At 49.0% G+C, this 15409-nt stretch overlaps 2 protein-coding genes across 2 annotated transcripts in view; both read right to left on the reverse strand.

Moving 5' to 3' along the window:
* LOC147039365 (ATP-dependent RNA helicase DHX8-like) overlaps positions 1 to 5923 on the reverse strand; it is a 30040-nt gene extending 24117 nt beyond the window's left edge. Inside the window, exons 1-22 of the mRNA XM_085904821.1 lie at positions 5556 to 5923; positions 5387 to 5472; positions 5259 to 5319; positions 5080 to 5165; positions 4851 to 4927; positions 4450 to 4716; positions 4210 to 4354; positions 3942 to 4145; positions 3780 to 3867; positions 3602 to 3699; positions 3022 to 3169; positions 2772 to 2953; positions 2504 to 2698; positions 2188 to 2373; positions 1907 to 2117; positions 1660 to 1841; positions 1328 to 1468; positions 1040 to 1195; positions 815 to 952; positions 613 to 741; positions 336 to 532; positions 94 to 273 (exon numbers count right to left, since the gene is read on the reverse strand). Of these exons, the coding sequence (XP_085760947.1) occupies positions 94 to 273; positions 336 to 532; positions 613 to 741; positions 815 to 952; positions 1040 to 1195; positions 1328 to 1468; positions 1660 to 1841; positions 1907 to 2117; positions 2188 to 2373; positions 2504 to 2698; positions 2772 to 2953; positions 3022 to 3169; positions 3602 to 3699; positions 3780 to 3867; positions 3942 to 4145; positions 4210 to 4354; positions 4450 to 4716; positions 4851 to 4927; positions 5080 to 5165; positions 5259 to 5319; positions 5387 to 5472; positions 5556 to 5658 (3260 nt within the window). The 5' untranslated portion in view covers positions 5659 to 5923. The remainder of the gene's footprint in view (positions 1 to 93; positions 274 to 335; positions 533 to 612; positions 742 to 814; positions 953 to 1039; positions 1196 to 1327; positions 1469 to 1659; positions 1842 to 1906; positions 2118 to 2187; positions 2374 to 2503; positions 2699 to 2771; positions 2954 to 3021; positions 3170 to 3601; positions 3700 to 3779; positions 3868 to 3941; positions 4146 to 4209; positions 4355 to 4449; positions 4717 to 4850; positions 4928 to 5079; positions 5166 to 5258; positions 5320 to 5386; positions 5473 to 5555) is intronic.
* Positions 5924 to 6062: 139 nt separating this feature from the next.
* dhx8 (DEAH (Asp-Glu-Ala-His) box polypeptide 8) lies at positions 6063 to 12170 on the reverse strand. Its single transcript, XM_085904819.1, has 22 exons — positions 11942 to 12170; positions 11691 to 11776; positions 11554 to 11626; positions 11358 to 11446; positions 10829 to 11277; positions 10599 to 10743; positions 10308 to 10514; positions 10013 to 10100; positions 9847 to 9944; positions 9624 to 9771; positions 9173 to 9354; positions 8903 to 9097; positions 8647 to 8832; positions 8363 to 8573; positions 8110 to 8291; positions 7834 to 7974; positions 7611 to 7766; positions 7400 to 7537; positions 7190 to 7318; positions 6911 to 7107; positions 6648 to 6827; positions 6063 to 6545 (listed from the first exon to the last, which is right to left on the reverse strand). Exons 1-22 carry the CDS (start codon positions 12048 to 12050, stop codon positions 6326 to 6328), a joined length of 3609 nt encoding a protein of 1202 aa, XP_085760945.1. The 5' UTR covers positions 12051 to 12170; the 3' UTR covers positions 6063 to 6325.
* Positions 12171 to 15409: the final 3239 nt, after the last annotated feature.

Consider the following 15409-nt stretch of genomic DNA (forward strand, 5'->3'; position numbering starts at 1 on the left):
TGGGGCGTCACAAGTTCCAACCACTAACGTGCTAATGCTAACCAAGGGTTTTATGACAAATGGAAACCTATAGTAACCCTGATGAAAACTCACCACTCGGGCTGGCGGTTGAAGAGCGTGCTAGACGGGTGGAGGTAGACCACCTGCTGGTCGATGAGGGTCCGGTAGCCCTCCTGGGGGTCCTTCCTGGCAGCGTTGCGGAAGAAACCGCTGCAGATGGCTTTCTGCACGCGCAGGGTCGACTTGCCGCAAGACACCAGGTCCAGCTTGTGTCTGTGCAACGGACATTGAACATTTTCTCCATCCTCGGCATGAAAGGAGTTGGCCGCACTCACCTGTCCATGATGCTCAACATCTGCTTGCGGATGTCCTGGGCTCTTTTGAGCGAGCGGCCCTGAATGAAGTTCTCAAAGCACCAAGGGTTGGAGAATTTGTTGTTCTTCCACGAGTTGAAAACAGCCAGCAGGGTCAGATGGTCGCCTTCCGGCTGGGAGAACTTGGCCTTCCTCTGGTCTGCCTGGATCTGCTTGTCCTGACAATGGGAGTCACGCACGCTTGCGTGTCAGCTCGCCGTGTTCATTTGCTTATTCAGAACGTTTGTTCAGCACGTACCTTGGGCCTGTAGAAGACGTTCTGCACAGACAACATGGACACGATGGTGAGCATCTCCTCACTGCAGCCCAGGTGCACGGACATGATCAGCATCTTGCACAACATGGGCTCCAGAGGAAATTCCGCCATCTGGATGGGAAGGCGGTGCACATCAGGAACCTCCAAAAAATCAGATCACAGTCTTCCTAGCGGTGGTCCTCACCCTCCTTCCCAGTCGCGTGAGCAGCCCCTCGTCGTCCAGCGCGCCCAGAGCGTACAGCTGCTCCATGGCCGTGATCAGCGTCTCCATGGGGGGAGCGTCCATGAAGTCAAAGGCCAGCAGGTCGTTGATGCCCATGGCCTGGTGGACGAGGACACAAATGCGTTGAAGCCCCGCACATCAATGTGTGCGACATCAATGCGACGTCAGCGTGTGCTGTGCGTGTACCTTGAGCGAGAGCACCGTGCTGGCCAGATTGGTCCTCTGGATCTCCGGGACGTTGGTGGTCAACATCTCGTCCCTGTACGCTCGCTCCGTGTACAGGCGGTAACACTTGCCGGGACCCGTCCTGCCTGCTCGGCCTGAACGCTGCTTGGCCTGTGCCTGAACGACACATCATTTGCATCGCAAACTTGTCCATGAGCTCACGTATGGCTATTTGCACATAACGGCATGATGGTGGCTATTTGCATACGGTTAAGTTGCTTAACGTCGTAACGATCTTCATGTACAAACCTGCGAAATGGGCGTCACCACCAGCTGGTCGATGCCTGACTTGGAGTTGTAAACAATCTGTTTGACAAAACCGGGGTCCACCACGTAGTAGATGCCGTCAATGGTCAGGGACGTCTCTGCGATGTTTGTGGCGATGATCACCTGGCATCACAACCAAAACATTGAAAGCTGTTTGACACCAAAATAAAATCTTAATTGTTTGAATTTTTGTCCTCACATAAATACAACTTTCTCCCCAAACAAGTATGAAACTGGCATTTACTCCAAACAAGTCTTCACCCCCCCCCCCTCTTTCCAGTAATCACTCGCTACATCACGGTTCGGGTGTTTACCTTCCTGCTGCCAAGTGGTGCCGGGTCAAAGATCCTGGTCTGCATCTCGCTGGGCAGTGCTGAATAAACGGGAAGGATGATGAGCTGGGGAACATCAGGACCAAGCATCCTCATGCGCTCAAAGAGGATCTCGCAGGCCGTGTCGATCTCCTCCTGCCCAGTCAGAAAGACCAGGATGTCACCTGAAGGAGAAGGAGGAGGTCAGGATCTAAATGGAGGACGGCAGAGTTGATGGAGCCTTACGTACCGGGAGGTTCAGTCAGGTGGATCTGCATGACGGTGATGAGGCTGGCATCCAGGTAGTCAGTCTCGGGCTCCCTGGCGTAGAGGATCTCCACGGGGAACGTCCTCCCTGGGATGGTGAAGATGGGTGCCTCGAAGAAGTACTGCGAAAACTTGACGGCGTCCAACGTGGCCGACGACACAATCAGCTTCAGGTCCTTGCGCTTTTGCACAGTCTGCAAGAGAGAAGGCGCTCGCCATTCTGGTCCGAATCCTTCACGCCGCCAAGATCTTGTGCTAGGTTACCTTCTTGAGCAGTCCGAAGAGGACGTCTGTGTGGATGGTCCTCTCGTGGGCCTCATCCAACATGATGAGGGAATACTGGCTCATGTCGGGGTCGATCAGACATTCCCGCTGCAGCATTCCGTGAGTCATGTACTTGATCAGCGTCTCCACGCTGGTGCAGTCCTCGAAACGGATTGTGTAGCCCACCTAAAAAAAAAACAAAAAAAAAAAAAAACAGGAAGTCAGATGGAGGACTTCTCTCCAAATCACAGTATGGTTTTATGGATTGCTGCCACCTCCTGGACACTGCTCACATGTCAGGCGGCTTCTCCCTCACCTCCTGGCCCAGCCGACATCCGTATTCCTCGGAGACCCTCTTGGCGACCGACATGGCGGCCACGCGGCGGGGCTGCGTGCAGCCGATCTTCCCCCGCGCCGTATATCCCGCATCCGCCAGGTACTGCGTGATCTGTGTGGTCTTCCCCGAGCCGGTCTCGCCCACCACGATCATGATCTGGTTGTCGTGGACTGCCTGTGGAAAGTGAGGAAAGAAAAATCAGCAGGGCAGGATTGGAGTTAATGATTGTGCAAGAGACACTTTGTACCTGAACCAGCTGCTCCTTGAGCTTAAAGATGGGAAGACTCTCTCGCTGCTGGAGGATAGACAGCTCCGTCTTCTTGCCGTACGACACCTGGTTCCCCCCCAAGGCGTACCGCTTCCACTCTGGAACGTTGATGGGCAGGGCGCCGATGCCACGCATGTTGGCGGCGATCTGCCGACCCTCGTCTGCGACGGGAGAACAGAGTGAGTCAAAATCGTAGTCACTTCCAGCGCTGAAAACTTTCAACGCTTACAGTCCGGCATTGGGTCGATCCAGTTCTTGTGGAGACCGGTCGGGATGCGGTCCATCTCTTCGGCGCGAGCCGCCTGCTTGAGCTCGCGACGCTCTTTGGCCAGGGCGCTCTGCATCATGGCTGCCTGCGATAGCGAGCCATCGGGATTCTAAAAACAGAGAAAATAGACATCGTTGGCCACTTTCTTAGGTACACACGCTCATGAGGTGCATCACAAATACTCCAAAGATATATATTTTTTTTTCCATAGGAAATAATGGTTATCCAATTTAACCATTCCAGACACCCATAAATATGAACAAAAAATTTATTTTACACAAAATAACTATAACTTAGCAAGCAGAAAACAATCTTAAGTTTAATATAAATCACTCATGAAAGATTTTTTTTTAAATCTTTGTTGAATGTGATATGCTATTTAAGCCAATGCAAGTCCAGAACCCCTTGTTACAGTCCTTTACTGCCCTCTAGTGGTAAACTGTTGACACTACCATTTGACTGTCCATTTATTTCTGTCATAGCAAGGAAACTTCACTTTGTAATAATAATAATAATAATGATGATGATGATGATAAAGTACCTTGACGATCTTGACGGGACTCATGTTGTTGCTCCACCGCGTCTGACCCTGCAGGAAGGGGGGCTCCTCATCCACCAGGTCGATCTCAATGTCTATGTCTGGTCACATGATTGCCACGAGGTCAACACGGGCATGTGACCACAAAATAAAAAATTTAAAAAGTCATCAACATAATTACCTTCCTCGTCGTCTAAGTTTGGAAGGATTCCCGTCTCCTCGTCAAACTCCGGGTACTCCTCCTTCAGGAGAACATTGGCGGCGATCATCTGGATGAGGATAACAAGAGAGTTCCAGTCAGAAAGTTTCAGAGGAATCAAATTTATTTGTCTTAGATGCTGACCTGTTTGACCTCCCACTTTTCCAGGTCTGTGATGCGGGCCATCTTCTTTTGCTCGCTCGGGTTCTCCTCGCTCTCCACCACGCAGACCTCCACAGGAAAGTCGGGATTCCTCAGGGCGTTCTCCCCATCCCCGGCACCCGTACCGGTTTCAAAGTTCCTCCTGCGGTTGGGGTTCAGGTCCTCTCCGGTTTCCTGATCGACGTCCTGTAATGATGTTTGCATCTCTGTCACGAGTTGATTTGTTTCTTTTCCTCCTCCTAAGACTGACCTTTATGCTGAGGCTGGCCTTTGTTCCGGTCATGGACAGCACTTTGACTTTGACCTTTTGTCCCCTACTGACCACATACGACACATCTGCTATTCGGCCTTCCTTGCGCAGCTCCGACACGTGCACCAGGCCTTCCCAGCGCCTCCTGCATGCATTTTAGTCTATTATTGGAGAACATCCCTCTTTTGAACATGTTGATCGATTGATAATTCAAATATGTTCCGCAAATATTTGGCGTACCGAAGTCCTTCCAGCTGCACAAAGCATCCAAACTGCATCACACTGGACACTTTGCCGCAGTAGATGTCGCCCACCACGGGAACATCGGACAGAGGCCGCTCGACGGGCTTCGGCTCCGGGACCGCCTCCTCCTTTGCGGCGTCTCCCGGCGGACTCGGCGGTCGGTCGCTCCAGCGGGATGGTCGTTTCCGTTGCCGCTTGCCGGTCGTATTGCCTTCGCACTCTCTCGACCCGGACCAACGTCGTTTCTGACTGCTCTTTGTGATACTAATGGTACATAAACTTGATATGTTACCTACTGAATGTATCAAACATATTTTACTGTATTTTTGTGCTGGACCTGACGAGATTGGGTTTTGTCTAAAGTGGTTGAGTTTTTATTGTTAATGTATTGAACTCACCCAGATGCAGAGGAAGGCATGAGCATCTCCAGCTCCTTCATGGCTGCTGCGGCAACCTGCTCATCATTTGCACTGAGCTGACGTGATGTAATTTTATGGACAGAAATTCACAATAATGACAACAACGTCAGACAAACCCTTTCTACATTCCCCCCACCACCATTTACAAGTGTTAAGTAATTTAAGAACACAAATAGAATATTTTTTTAAGTGAAGTTCCATAGCTTACCCTCCACACGGGATCATCTGGTTGACATAAAGCGGGATATTTTTCTTTCAGCTTGTCTTGCTCACTATTGGGTTTTTGCTGATGTGCTGTTGTGAGCCAGAGGGATACAGCCAATATATTCAATACTTGTAACAATGTTCGTATTTTAAAACACCACACAGGACGAGGAAAATGTCTACCTTGACTCGTGGACGCTTGCATGGTTTTGATAATTCTAAATAGGTTTTTCGTGAGTGTTTCCTGAAAGACAATATTGAACTGACTGTTCAGTTACCACTGAAAATAATCAATTTTGAATGATACCTACAGTAAACTCAGCTCCATTTTGTGTCAAGGCAGCTTTAAACTCTCCAAATGTTGAGTGACTGTCTGCGAGGCTGATAATGAATTCAGCTGTGGAACAAGAAAATGTTAGCAAAACATTTGGCATAAAGACTAATTGGTACAGCTGTTAGCCAAAAGACATTGGGGTATACCAAGATCCTTTTCGCTTATTCCAAGATGGTTTTCCAACTCGGTACACACTTTGGATACCAAAGATAAATACTCCAAATGTTTTAGACTATCTAGCATCGCCATGTTTGTTGTGCGAAATGATGTCTTCTTCTTTTTGGATTGTACTTCGTTTGGCTAGCTAACGGGGAATTCCCGCCACCTACTGTTCCAGGTACTGGACGGAAGTGACTCTTCTTCTGCGCTCCACTCAAACCAAGCGGTTGCACTAGACATTGCCCTCTATTGACAAGACAACATATATAATATTAGGGAAAAAACCAATTTCAGTGTATTAATAATTTTGTGGTTATCTTTCCTGTATAAGAGAGTATATTTACCTGATTGAACACTTTATAACTTAAAAGTTTAACTTGTTAGTTTTTGTTGTCTTTGATATCCTCGAGTTTTGTGATTTTTATGGCTTATCAAACATTAACTGAATTACTACAGTCCTGAGTACCCCCCCCCAAAAAAAAAAATTCAATCCATTTTGTAACAATAAACGACTTTATACACTGACGGGCATGTACTGTATGCACAAAAAAAAAATCACGATTTTTGGAACAGTTTCCATGTTTTTTTACGACAGGCAAATCAATTAAATATGCATTTTTTGGTAAAGAGAAGTTTTTTTTTTTTTTTTTTTTTAAAAGAAGACATTTCTAATGTAATGTTTTTTTTGTTTTTATACAAGTAATAATGCAAAGTCTAAAAGTGAACTCAGCCAAGCGACCACGTTGACAAAAAGTTATCAGCGTCTCCTGAAGGCTCTGGAGATCCTCCAAGCGTTGGGCTCCTCGTAACGGTTGTAGAGAGGCTCCAGGCGCTGCTGCTTCTTCTGCTTGCTGAGGCGCGTCGGGTCGGACACCTTGAAGAAGGCGGGCGCAAACTCCACTAACCAGCGTGGGTCGATGGTGGTCACCTCACGCATGTATTCCTTGGTGGTCAGCACCAGCTCGTGATAGACTACCCTGAAGATGGAAAGGAAAAGTTGTCACGGTGGAAAATGAAAGTTTAATTTGGCAAGGTATCTTAAAAAAAGTAAATAGGGCTAGCCTTGAAAAAACCATTACCATTCAGGCTGGCGGTTGAACAAAGCGCTGGAAGGGTGGATGTAGACCACTTGCTGGTCTATGAGAGTCCTGTAGCCCTCCTGAGGGTCCTTCTTGGCGGCGTTGCGGAAGAAACCGCTGCAGATTGCCTTTTGGACTCGCACAGTGGCTTTACCGCAAGACACCACATCCAACTTGTGTCTGAGAAGCAACAGTTAGAGCTTATGAGACGTTATTCCTTTGAATGCATTTTTAACCAAGTGTCATGTCATCAATGTACCGACCGGTCCATGATGCCCAACATCTGCTTGCGAATGTCCTGCGCTCTCCTCAGCGAGCGAGCCTGGATAAAGTTCTCGTAGCACCAAGGGTTGGAGAATTTGTTGTTCTTCCACGAGTTGTAGACAGCCAGCAAGGTGAGATGGTCGCCCTCGGGCTGATGGAACTTAGCCTTCTTCTGGTCCGCCAAGGCCTGCTTGTCCTGTGTCACACGCAAAAGAAGTTCACAACAGGCCCAAATAACAAACGTGTCAACGAAATAAGGAGGTCTGATGGTGTCTTACTTTGGGCCTGTAGAAGACGTTCTGCACGGACAACATGGACACGATGGTGAGCATCTCCTCGCTGCAGCCCAGGTGCACAGACATGATCAGCATCTTGCACAACATGGGCTCCAGAGGAAATTCCGCCATCTGGATGGAAAGGCGGGGCTCATCAGGAACCTCCCCAAAAAAATCAAATCACAGAAGCGATTTCCTGGCGATGGTCCTCACCCTCCTTCCCAGTCGCGTGAGCAGCCCCTCGTCGTCCAGCGCCCCCAAAGTGTACAGCTGCTCCATGGCCGTGATCAGCGTCTCCATGGGGGGAGCGTCCATGAAATCGAAGGAGAGCAGGTCGTTGATGCCCATGGCCTGGTGGACGAGGACGCAAATGCGTTAGATCGACGCAACATCCATGTGTCGTCGGCGTGTGCTGTGCGTGTACCTTGAGCGAGAGCACCGTGCTGGCCAGATTGGTCCTCTGGATCTCCGGCACGTTGGTGGTCAACATCTCGTCCCTGTACGCTCGCTCTGTGTACAGGCGGTAACACTTGCCGGGGCCCGTCCTGCCGGCGCGGCCCGCCCTCTGCTTCGCTTGAGCCTACGAGAGACGTCCGATATATTTCATCGGCTGACGAGAAGAAGCAGCGGGGGTGGCGGCAAGCTACCTGCGAGATGGGCGTCACCACCAGCTGGTCAATGCCAGTCTTAGAGTTATAGACTTTCTGCTTGACGAAGCCGGGGTCCACCACGTAGTAGATGCCGTCGATGGTCAGCGACGTCTCGGCGATGTTGGTCGCTATGACGACCTGGCAGAAACGAGAGTGCAAATTTTGACCTTCATGCTCAAGTAATTATTTGGATGACTATTTTTGAAGTAATTTATTCTCTGGTAAGACTACTCTAACTTGAGCCACTCGTGCGTTGAAAGTTCCTAAACGTACTTTTCTGCTGCCTGGCGGCGCCGGGTCGAAGATCCTGGTCTGCATCTCGCTCGGCAGCGCGGAATAAACGGGCAGAATGATGAGTTCGGGAACGTCGGGGCCGAGTGACTTCATGCGCTCGTAGAGAATCTCGCAGGCCGTGTCGATCTCTTCTTGTCCGGTCAGAAAGACCAGGATGTCACCTGAAGGAGGAGGGGGATGTCAGGATCTGATGTGGCTCGGAGGACGGCAGAGTTGATGGAGCCTTACGTACCGGGAGGTTCGGTTAGGTGGATCTGCATGACGGTGATGAGGCTGGCGTCCAGGTAGTCGGTCTCGGGCTCTTTGGTGTAGAGCACTTCCACCGGGTACGTCCTTCCCGGGATGGTGAAGATGGGCGCCTCGTAGAAGTATTGGGAGAATTTGACGGCGTCCAGCGTGGCCGACGTCACGATCAGCTTCATGTCCGTGCGCTTCTGCACCGTCTGGCCACAAAGTTGGATTTTTCAAAGAGTCAAATCAAAGTGACAAAACATCCAAGATCTTGTGCTGGGTTACCTTCTTGAGCAGACCAAAGAGGACGTCGGTGTGGATGGTCCTCTCGTGGGCTTCGTCCAGCATGATGATGGCGTACTGACCGAGCTCCGAGTCGATCAGACATTCCCTCAGCAGCATGCCGTCCGTCATGTACTTGATCACCGTCTCGGGGCTGGTGCAGTCCTCAAAGCGGATGGTGTAGCCCACCTAAGGAGAGCGACGGCACGGATTTGAGCGAGGACATCGAAAGCGCAAGCGGCGTTTCTCCGAGGCGCACCTCCTGTCCGAGACAGCAGCCGTACTCCTCTGAGACCCTCTTGGCGACAGACATGGCGGCCACACGGCGGGGCTGCGTGCAGCCGATCTTCCCCCGGGTGGTGTAGCCCGCCTCCGCCAGGTACTGCGTGATCTGCGTGGTCTTCCCCGAACCGGTCTCCCCGATCACGATCAGGATCTGGTTGTCGTGGACGGCCTGCGGCGAGACAAAGCGGGACCTCGGCAAGCCAGACAAAGCGAGGGTGGAAGGTTGAAGGTGACGAAAGGGAACCTGAACGAGTTGCTCCTTCAACTTGTAGATGGGCAAACTCTCCCTCTGCTCCAGGATGGAGAGCTGCGTCTTCTTGCCGTAGGACGCCTTGTTGCCGCCAAAAGCGTGCTTCTTCCATTCGGGGATGTCGTTGGGCATCATGCCGATGCCGCGCATGTTGGCCGCGATCTGCCGGCCGTCGGCTGCAAGGCGACGCACATTTGTTCAGATTTAAAATGACGCATAGTAAACATTCTCAAGAGAAGTGTAAAATAAAAGAAGTTAATACATTTTAGATGCATTAAAAAAATAAATAAAAAATAAACGCTCTCTTTCAAACCCTGCTTTCGGCTTCTCATGTCCTGGAAAGCGCAGCTGACATACGCATATTTCCACCACAGCGCCTCCCGGGAAGCGGTTCTCATATATTATACATACGTATGCAAGTCGGGAAGAGAGCGGGAGCACTTACCGTCGGGAAGTGGGTCCACCCAGTGTTTGTTGAGGCCCATGGGGATGGAGTCCATCTCCGCTTCGCGCGCCGCTTGCTTCAGCTCCCGTCGCTCTTTGGCCAAGGCGCTCTGCATCATGGCCGCCTGGGACAGCGAGCCGTCGGGATTCTGCGCACGCGCGTTAGCATAACGTCAGCGCGTTTGTGCAACAGCGAGTCGATGATGCGTTGCGACGGGCTGCACCTTGACAATCTTGACGGGGCTCATGTCCATGCTCTGCTTGGTGTGCCCTCTCAGGAACGGCGGCTCCTCTTCCACCAGCTCAATTTCCAAGTCTTCATCTGGGAAAGCGCCGCGCAAGATCCGCTGAGTGTTATGTCTTTCGACGGTTTGCAACCTCTTGCTTTACCTTCTTCGTCGTCAACTTTGGGAAGGATCCCCGTCTCGTCGTCAAAATCGGGGAATTCTTCCTTGGATAAAACGTTGGCGGCGATCATCTGGGGAAATAAAAAGCCTTGGTTAGGAATAGAAGCAGTAACTGTAACTAGAAAATAAACCGTTTGTGCAGGGACCAAATACAAATATTGTTGTATTTTTCAGGTCATTGATAAAAAGCTGTAGCAGTGCGCTAAATTCGTGTTTCGTTTTTTTTCTGCCACTAGGTGGCATTACAGCTCTATTGCATTCCATCGCTTTCAACCAACCTGCTTGATCTCCCATTTTTCTGGATCAGATATCTTGGTGAGCCTCTTCCTCTCCAGCGTGTCATCCTGCTCCAGTTCGCGAGCGGGGCCAAGGTTGAGGTTGCTGGGCCCGTCGGGGTTTCTCATGTTCACCTCCTCGCTGCCGTCGGGCCCCACGTTCCTCCTCCTGTTGGGGTTCAGGTCCTCGCCCGTCTCCTGATCCACATCCTAAAATGACAAGACGAAAGTGACGAGGAATGTTGACATGCCGACGGCTTCTTGCCGGACGACGGAATAGCGATGTTTGCTCACTTTCATGCTGAGGCTGGTCTTGGAGCCAGTGAAGGACAAGACTTTGATCTTGACCCTTTGCCCTTTGCTGACCACGTCGGCCACGTTGGCCACTCGTCCTTCTCGGCGTAGCTCAGAAATGTGCACCAAACCTTCCCATCGTTTCCTGCAGAAAGAGAACAGGCACTTGATTAACAATACAGTTTTCGTCCAAGAAATAATCAAAGCGGGATCATTATTGCAGGACACACCTGAGACCCTCCAGTTGGACAAAGCATCCAAACTGCATAATGCTGGTGACCTTTCCATTGTAGATGTCGCCCACAGAGGGTTCCTCCGGGGGCGGACGGTCCACATGCTTGTCCTTCCAGTCTCGGTCTTGGTCTCTTCGGGGGCTTGGCGAGCGCTCGCTCCAGCGGGATGATCGCTCTCGCCGTCTTGAGCGTTCGCTATCTCTGTGGCGATCACGATCTCTGGAGCGAGATCTGGACCTGGAGCGTGAGTGGTGGCGCCTCCTGCGGTCCCTGTCCCGATCCCGGTGTCTGTGTCGGTCCCGGCTTCTGCTCCGACTGCGTCGTCTGCTCTTTTCCACGCGGCTACGCTCGCTTTTGGTATCTGTGCCGCTCACGCTGGGCATGAACATCTCCAGTTCTTTAATGGCGTCGGCCGCGACCTTCACGTCCTCTTCGTCCATGACTTTCTGAAGAAGACAAAAAAAATAAAAACACTCAGTGCCCTAGGTTCAAATCACGTGTTGAGTGGGTGCTGTCATGCTCATACCGGTGGAGCTTCATTTGGTCTGCAAAGCGCAGGGAAAAGCTCCTTCAGCTTGTCCTTCTCTGACGTTGGCTTCTGAACTTCAGAAGTCGCTATAACGACATAAACAGATTCATTTGTGATGTTGTCCTCATTCGTGTCATCTCACACAGCAATAGAATGAATGCCTAGACAGCGCTGGTAATAAATGTTAAATCACCTTTACTTGTGGACGATTTTGACGGGGGTCTCATGGTCTGAATGAGCCTGAGCAAGTTGCCAATGAGAGAGTCCTATCAAGAAAATAACACCAATATGAGGTCAATACTAACAGATTCTTCGATGAGGCGCACTTACTGTGAATTCGGCTCCATTTTTTAGCAGAAGAGCTTTAAATCCGTCAAAGGTCGGTTCTTTTTCCGCCAGGCTAATGACGAACTCAGCTAAAATACAAGAAAGCAAACATTAACATTATCATAAGCAAGTCGTACACAATAAGGCTAAATCAATTCTTTAACACCATGAAACACAGCGATACAACACTAGTAAACAAAAGATGGAGCTGCGTTAGCTTTAGCTAGCTCGATTCTTTGACGTGGTGGTCAAACCTAAATCTTTGTCGCTGATTCCAAGATGGTTGTCGAGCTCCGTGCACACTTTGGACACCAAAGATAAAAATTCGAGCTGGGAAAGCTCGTCGACGTCGACGTCTGCCATTCTTGCTTGGGACTTGTTCACTCACTGTAGCGTAATAGAAGCTAACAATCCATGCTAGCACGTTATAGCGTATGTGTCTTTTACTTCCGTTTCCGGTTTAGCCGGAAATGCGCAAGACCGCCGTCTTGTGGACAGGCGGACTAGTTACATCCACAAGACAGCAGCACCCTGTTTAACTCCAAAGGAGCTTCTAAATTTTTTCAAAAAATTAAATAAACATAAAACTATCGTGTCTAAAGTATCTATCAAAAAAAAGTTGAAAGATTCTGAGCAATTTATTCAGCGATGCAAGCATTTGTGCTCTTAATTTAGGCCCGTGCAAACAAGATGGCTGCATATTAGTAGTTTGTTGTCATGTAAAGGCTGTAAAACCTTGAATTATGTCTCTCCATTGTGTTGCAAGTGGAGGAAATGGGAGGAAACAATCAAACACTCAAACGAATACAATCCAACTCTGGCTGTGATGAAACCAGGCCCGTGAAATCTTTGGTTCCTTGACGTGATCTCGCTCTGTATCTGCAGAATGTCACAGCTTGCCGCTATGATGCAAAAAAAAAAAAAACAAGACACATAGCTGGGAGCAACCCATGCCAAGCGAGTGAAAGGACTCAGGAAACACTTCTCGGAGGCAAAAAAAAATAGTTGACAGAGATACCTTTGTCGCTGCCAACACTACTTTTATGTTTTCCTGTTATTGCATGAGAAGCATTCAGCGCAGATATTTCATTCCTCATTACGAGTCACACATATACGCTCTTCAAACACACTTTTATCCATTATACATCATACGTGAAATTAACTAGTGTACCCTGAGCATAAGACTTGCTTTATCTGAGAGCTTGTCAATAAACACACATCGATGCTGCTTTTTTTTTTCCCTAGAGGAGACGCGTGTTGTGAAAAGCTCTCATGATTATTTACTAAGCAGTACTGGAAACAATGTTGTCTCTGTATCAATAAACCCCCCCCCCCCCCTGAATAATGCACAGACAAAGGAGTGAATCCAATTTGGTTTATGTACACAAACAGGCGATGTTTACTGGTTGCACTTAAATCTTCGTGATTTACTAAAAGCCAGCATGCTGTCTGAAGGTCGTTCTGGTTTCGCTCTTATTGTTATGCTGTGTGTGTTTATATCAAGGGTGTGGATTCCGTATCATGCCAATATGAGCATTATTTTAAAGTATCGGGTAGTCGTAGTGCTCGGCGTTAACCAACCATCGATACTTACGGCAAAACACTTTGTTTTGCTACTGTACACAAACGTAAGGCGGGGTAGGCAGCGCTTCAGCTGTCTGGCCCCGTCTTCCTCACCTGACCTGATTTACTTGCAGGCCCCACCACGTATGTAAGAGGGAGGGGGCGGTGATTACATAAAGGCCTCATGTGCTACATGCACATGGTCCGTTCGGCAGTACTCGGTGTCCTCATGCGTTATTGGACGCCGCAGTCGAGACGGTGGAAAAGGTCGAACTGGGAGAGGAATACTGAAGATGTTTGGCCGATCATCGTTGTGAACACTTATGCAAAGACAAAGGGATTAATCATCAATATCAAATAATGATCATCATGATGATAACAATAACACAATAAGAATGGAAGCGCAGCTGGTTGCGGCCTTCCCTCTCAACCAAGTGGAAAAATTCCTGCAATGACCGAGCAGGGAGCATGAAATGGGGGGGGGGTACACAGAAGGGCGTATGCAGAGGGCGGGGCCAGCACCGACCAGAGCAGCCACACAGGGATTGGCTGAGAAGAAAGCTGCCGAATGAGCTCATGTCCCCCACGACAGCCCCCACCCATCCTTCCCACAATTGCACCCCCCCCCCCCCAACATCCCTCATGGCCCACTTCGCTCGACAATAACATGCTCGCAAGTTACACACTGCTTTTTCCCCTCTATCGCTCGTCCTCTGAAGACAAACTGAAAGAGCTCTGAAGTACAAGTGAGAGTGTTTCAGTATAAAAGTAGAAGTGAAGCTCCTCTTTAACAGACAAAAATAAATGATCCATTGGGTTGAAGTCCACAGAAAGAAATTTCCAAAGCCGTGATGTATGAGGTTCAATTTATTAGTGCATCTTTGAAAACAAACAAAAAAAAAACCTAACAGACCAGAGAGGCGCTGAGAAGTCACTTAAGTCACATATTTATTACATAAATATATCATTAAAATAGACCAGCGACAATTACCATAAAAATATTTTCCTTTCAAAAGCCTGACCCACAAAAAAAAAAAGCTTTACAAAAAAAAAATAAACACACACACATGCACATTTTGCACACAAACACGCTGATTGTCACACGCGGATCACCACACACACACCTGACCTGACCATGTGTGTGTGTGGTGGTCAGGTGTAGGTGGGTGGTAGTCCAGCGTGTTTTGGGGTGTTACATGAGAAGACATCACAGTAGATTGGCGGCCATTTTCTTGCGCATTTTGTTTTTGTTATTTATTTGCTCCTGTGCTTTGGCCTTCCCGAATGTCTTTTTTTTTTTTTTTTTTTTTGCATGATGGCACCCGACTGGCTTGCGCATAAAAGAAAAGTCCAAAGTGGCAGAGGTTTCTGTCGGTTCCTGAAAGACAAATAGTGGACTTGGCGCACCCTTGCCATCTGGATCTGACGTTATCAAGGTGAGAAAGGTCCCCGGTGGACCGCTGGCCCCCTTTCACACTGCCAATCCAATTTTTTGTTCCTCTTCTATTTTTCTGTGTCTTGATTGGCCAATTTGAAGGATTCCTCCTGTGATTAGACATGGCAATATCTTCCTTTTGCTGGCTTCTGTGTGAAATCTTTTTTTTTTTTTTTTTTCCTAGAATCCAGTTATTTCTATTCCTTTTTGTAATCAGATTTTGGACATCCTGACACACCTCACGGTCTTTGGCACCTTCCATCTAACCTCCCTGAGTGCGTGCAGGGCCAGGCCGTGGTCACACTGAGGCCTTTGGGACGGCCTGAAGAGCATATCTGCGAGGTGGTTTGTGTGAATCTTTTTCAAAAATTATTCTTGAAATAAAAAATAAAAAAAAGGAGCGAGAACTTCCCAAAGAAGAGCTTCGACATCTACCAATAAGGAATTCAGCGCGTTGCGACACAGCAGCGTTCACGTAGAGCAGACCGAACAATGGAGTTTTCTCAGCGGACACACATTATTATTATTATTTTTTTTTTTTTGTACAACGTTAGTGCGACACACAAACATCGATGACGAGCGTCGTGTTTTTCCCGCGTAGCGAACGGCGTGAGAAAGCCAACAAGAAGAAGAAAAAGAAGAAGACAGGACGTGAGGTCTGGACAGGTGTTTGGACTTTGCTGGTGTCGTGTGAGGCGGCTCGGACCTGCTACAGAGTGTTTGT

The sequence above is a fragment of the Syngnathus leptorhynchus genome, chromosome 22 (genome assembly GCF_054491065.1).
Source record: "Syngnathus leptorhynchus isolate UIUO chromosome 22, UIUO_Slep, whole genome shotgun sequence".
Lineage (NCBI taxonomy): Eukaryota > Metazoa > Chordata > Actinopteri > Syngnathiformes > Syngnathidae > Syngnathus > Syngnathus leptorhynchus.

Coding starts and splice junctions, on each gene's coding strand:
- dhx8 (XM_085904819.1), bottom strand. CDS start 12,050: ATGGCAGACGTCGACGTCGACGAGCTTTCCCAGCTCGAATTTTTATCT. Junction 7,538..7,610: donor GCACGGTGCTCTCGCTCAAG/GTACACGCACAG, acceptor CTCGTCCACCAG/GCCATGGGCATCAACGACCT. Junction 7,319..7,399: donor TCACGCGACTGGGAAGGAGG/GTGAGGACCATC, acceptor CTTTCCATCCAG/ATGGCGGAATTTCCTCTGGA.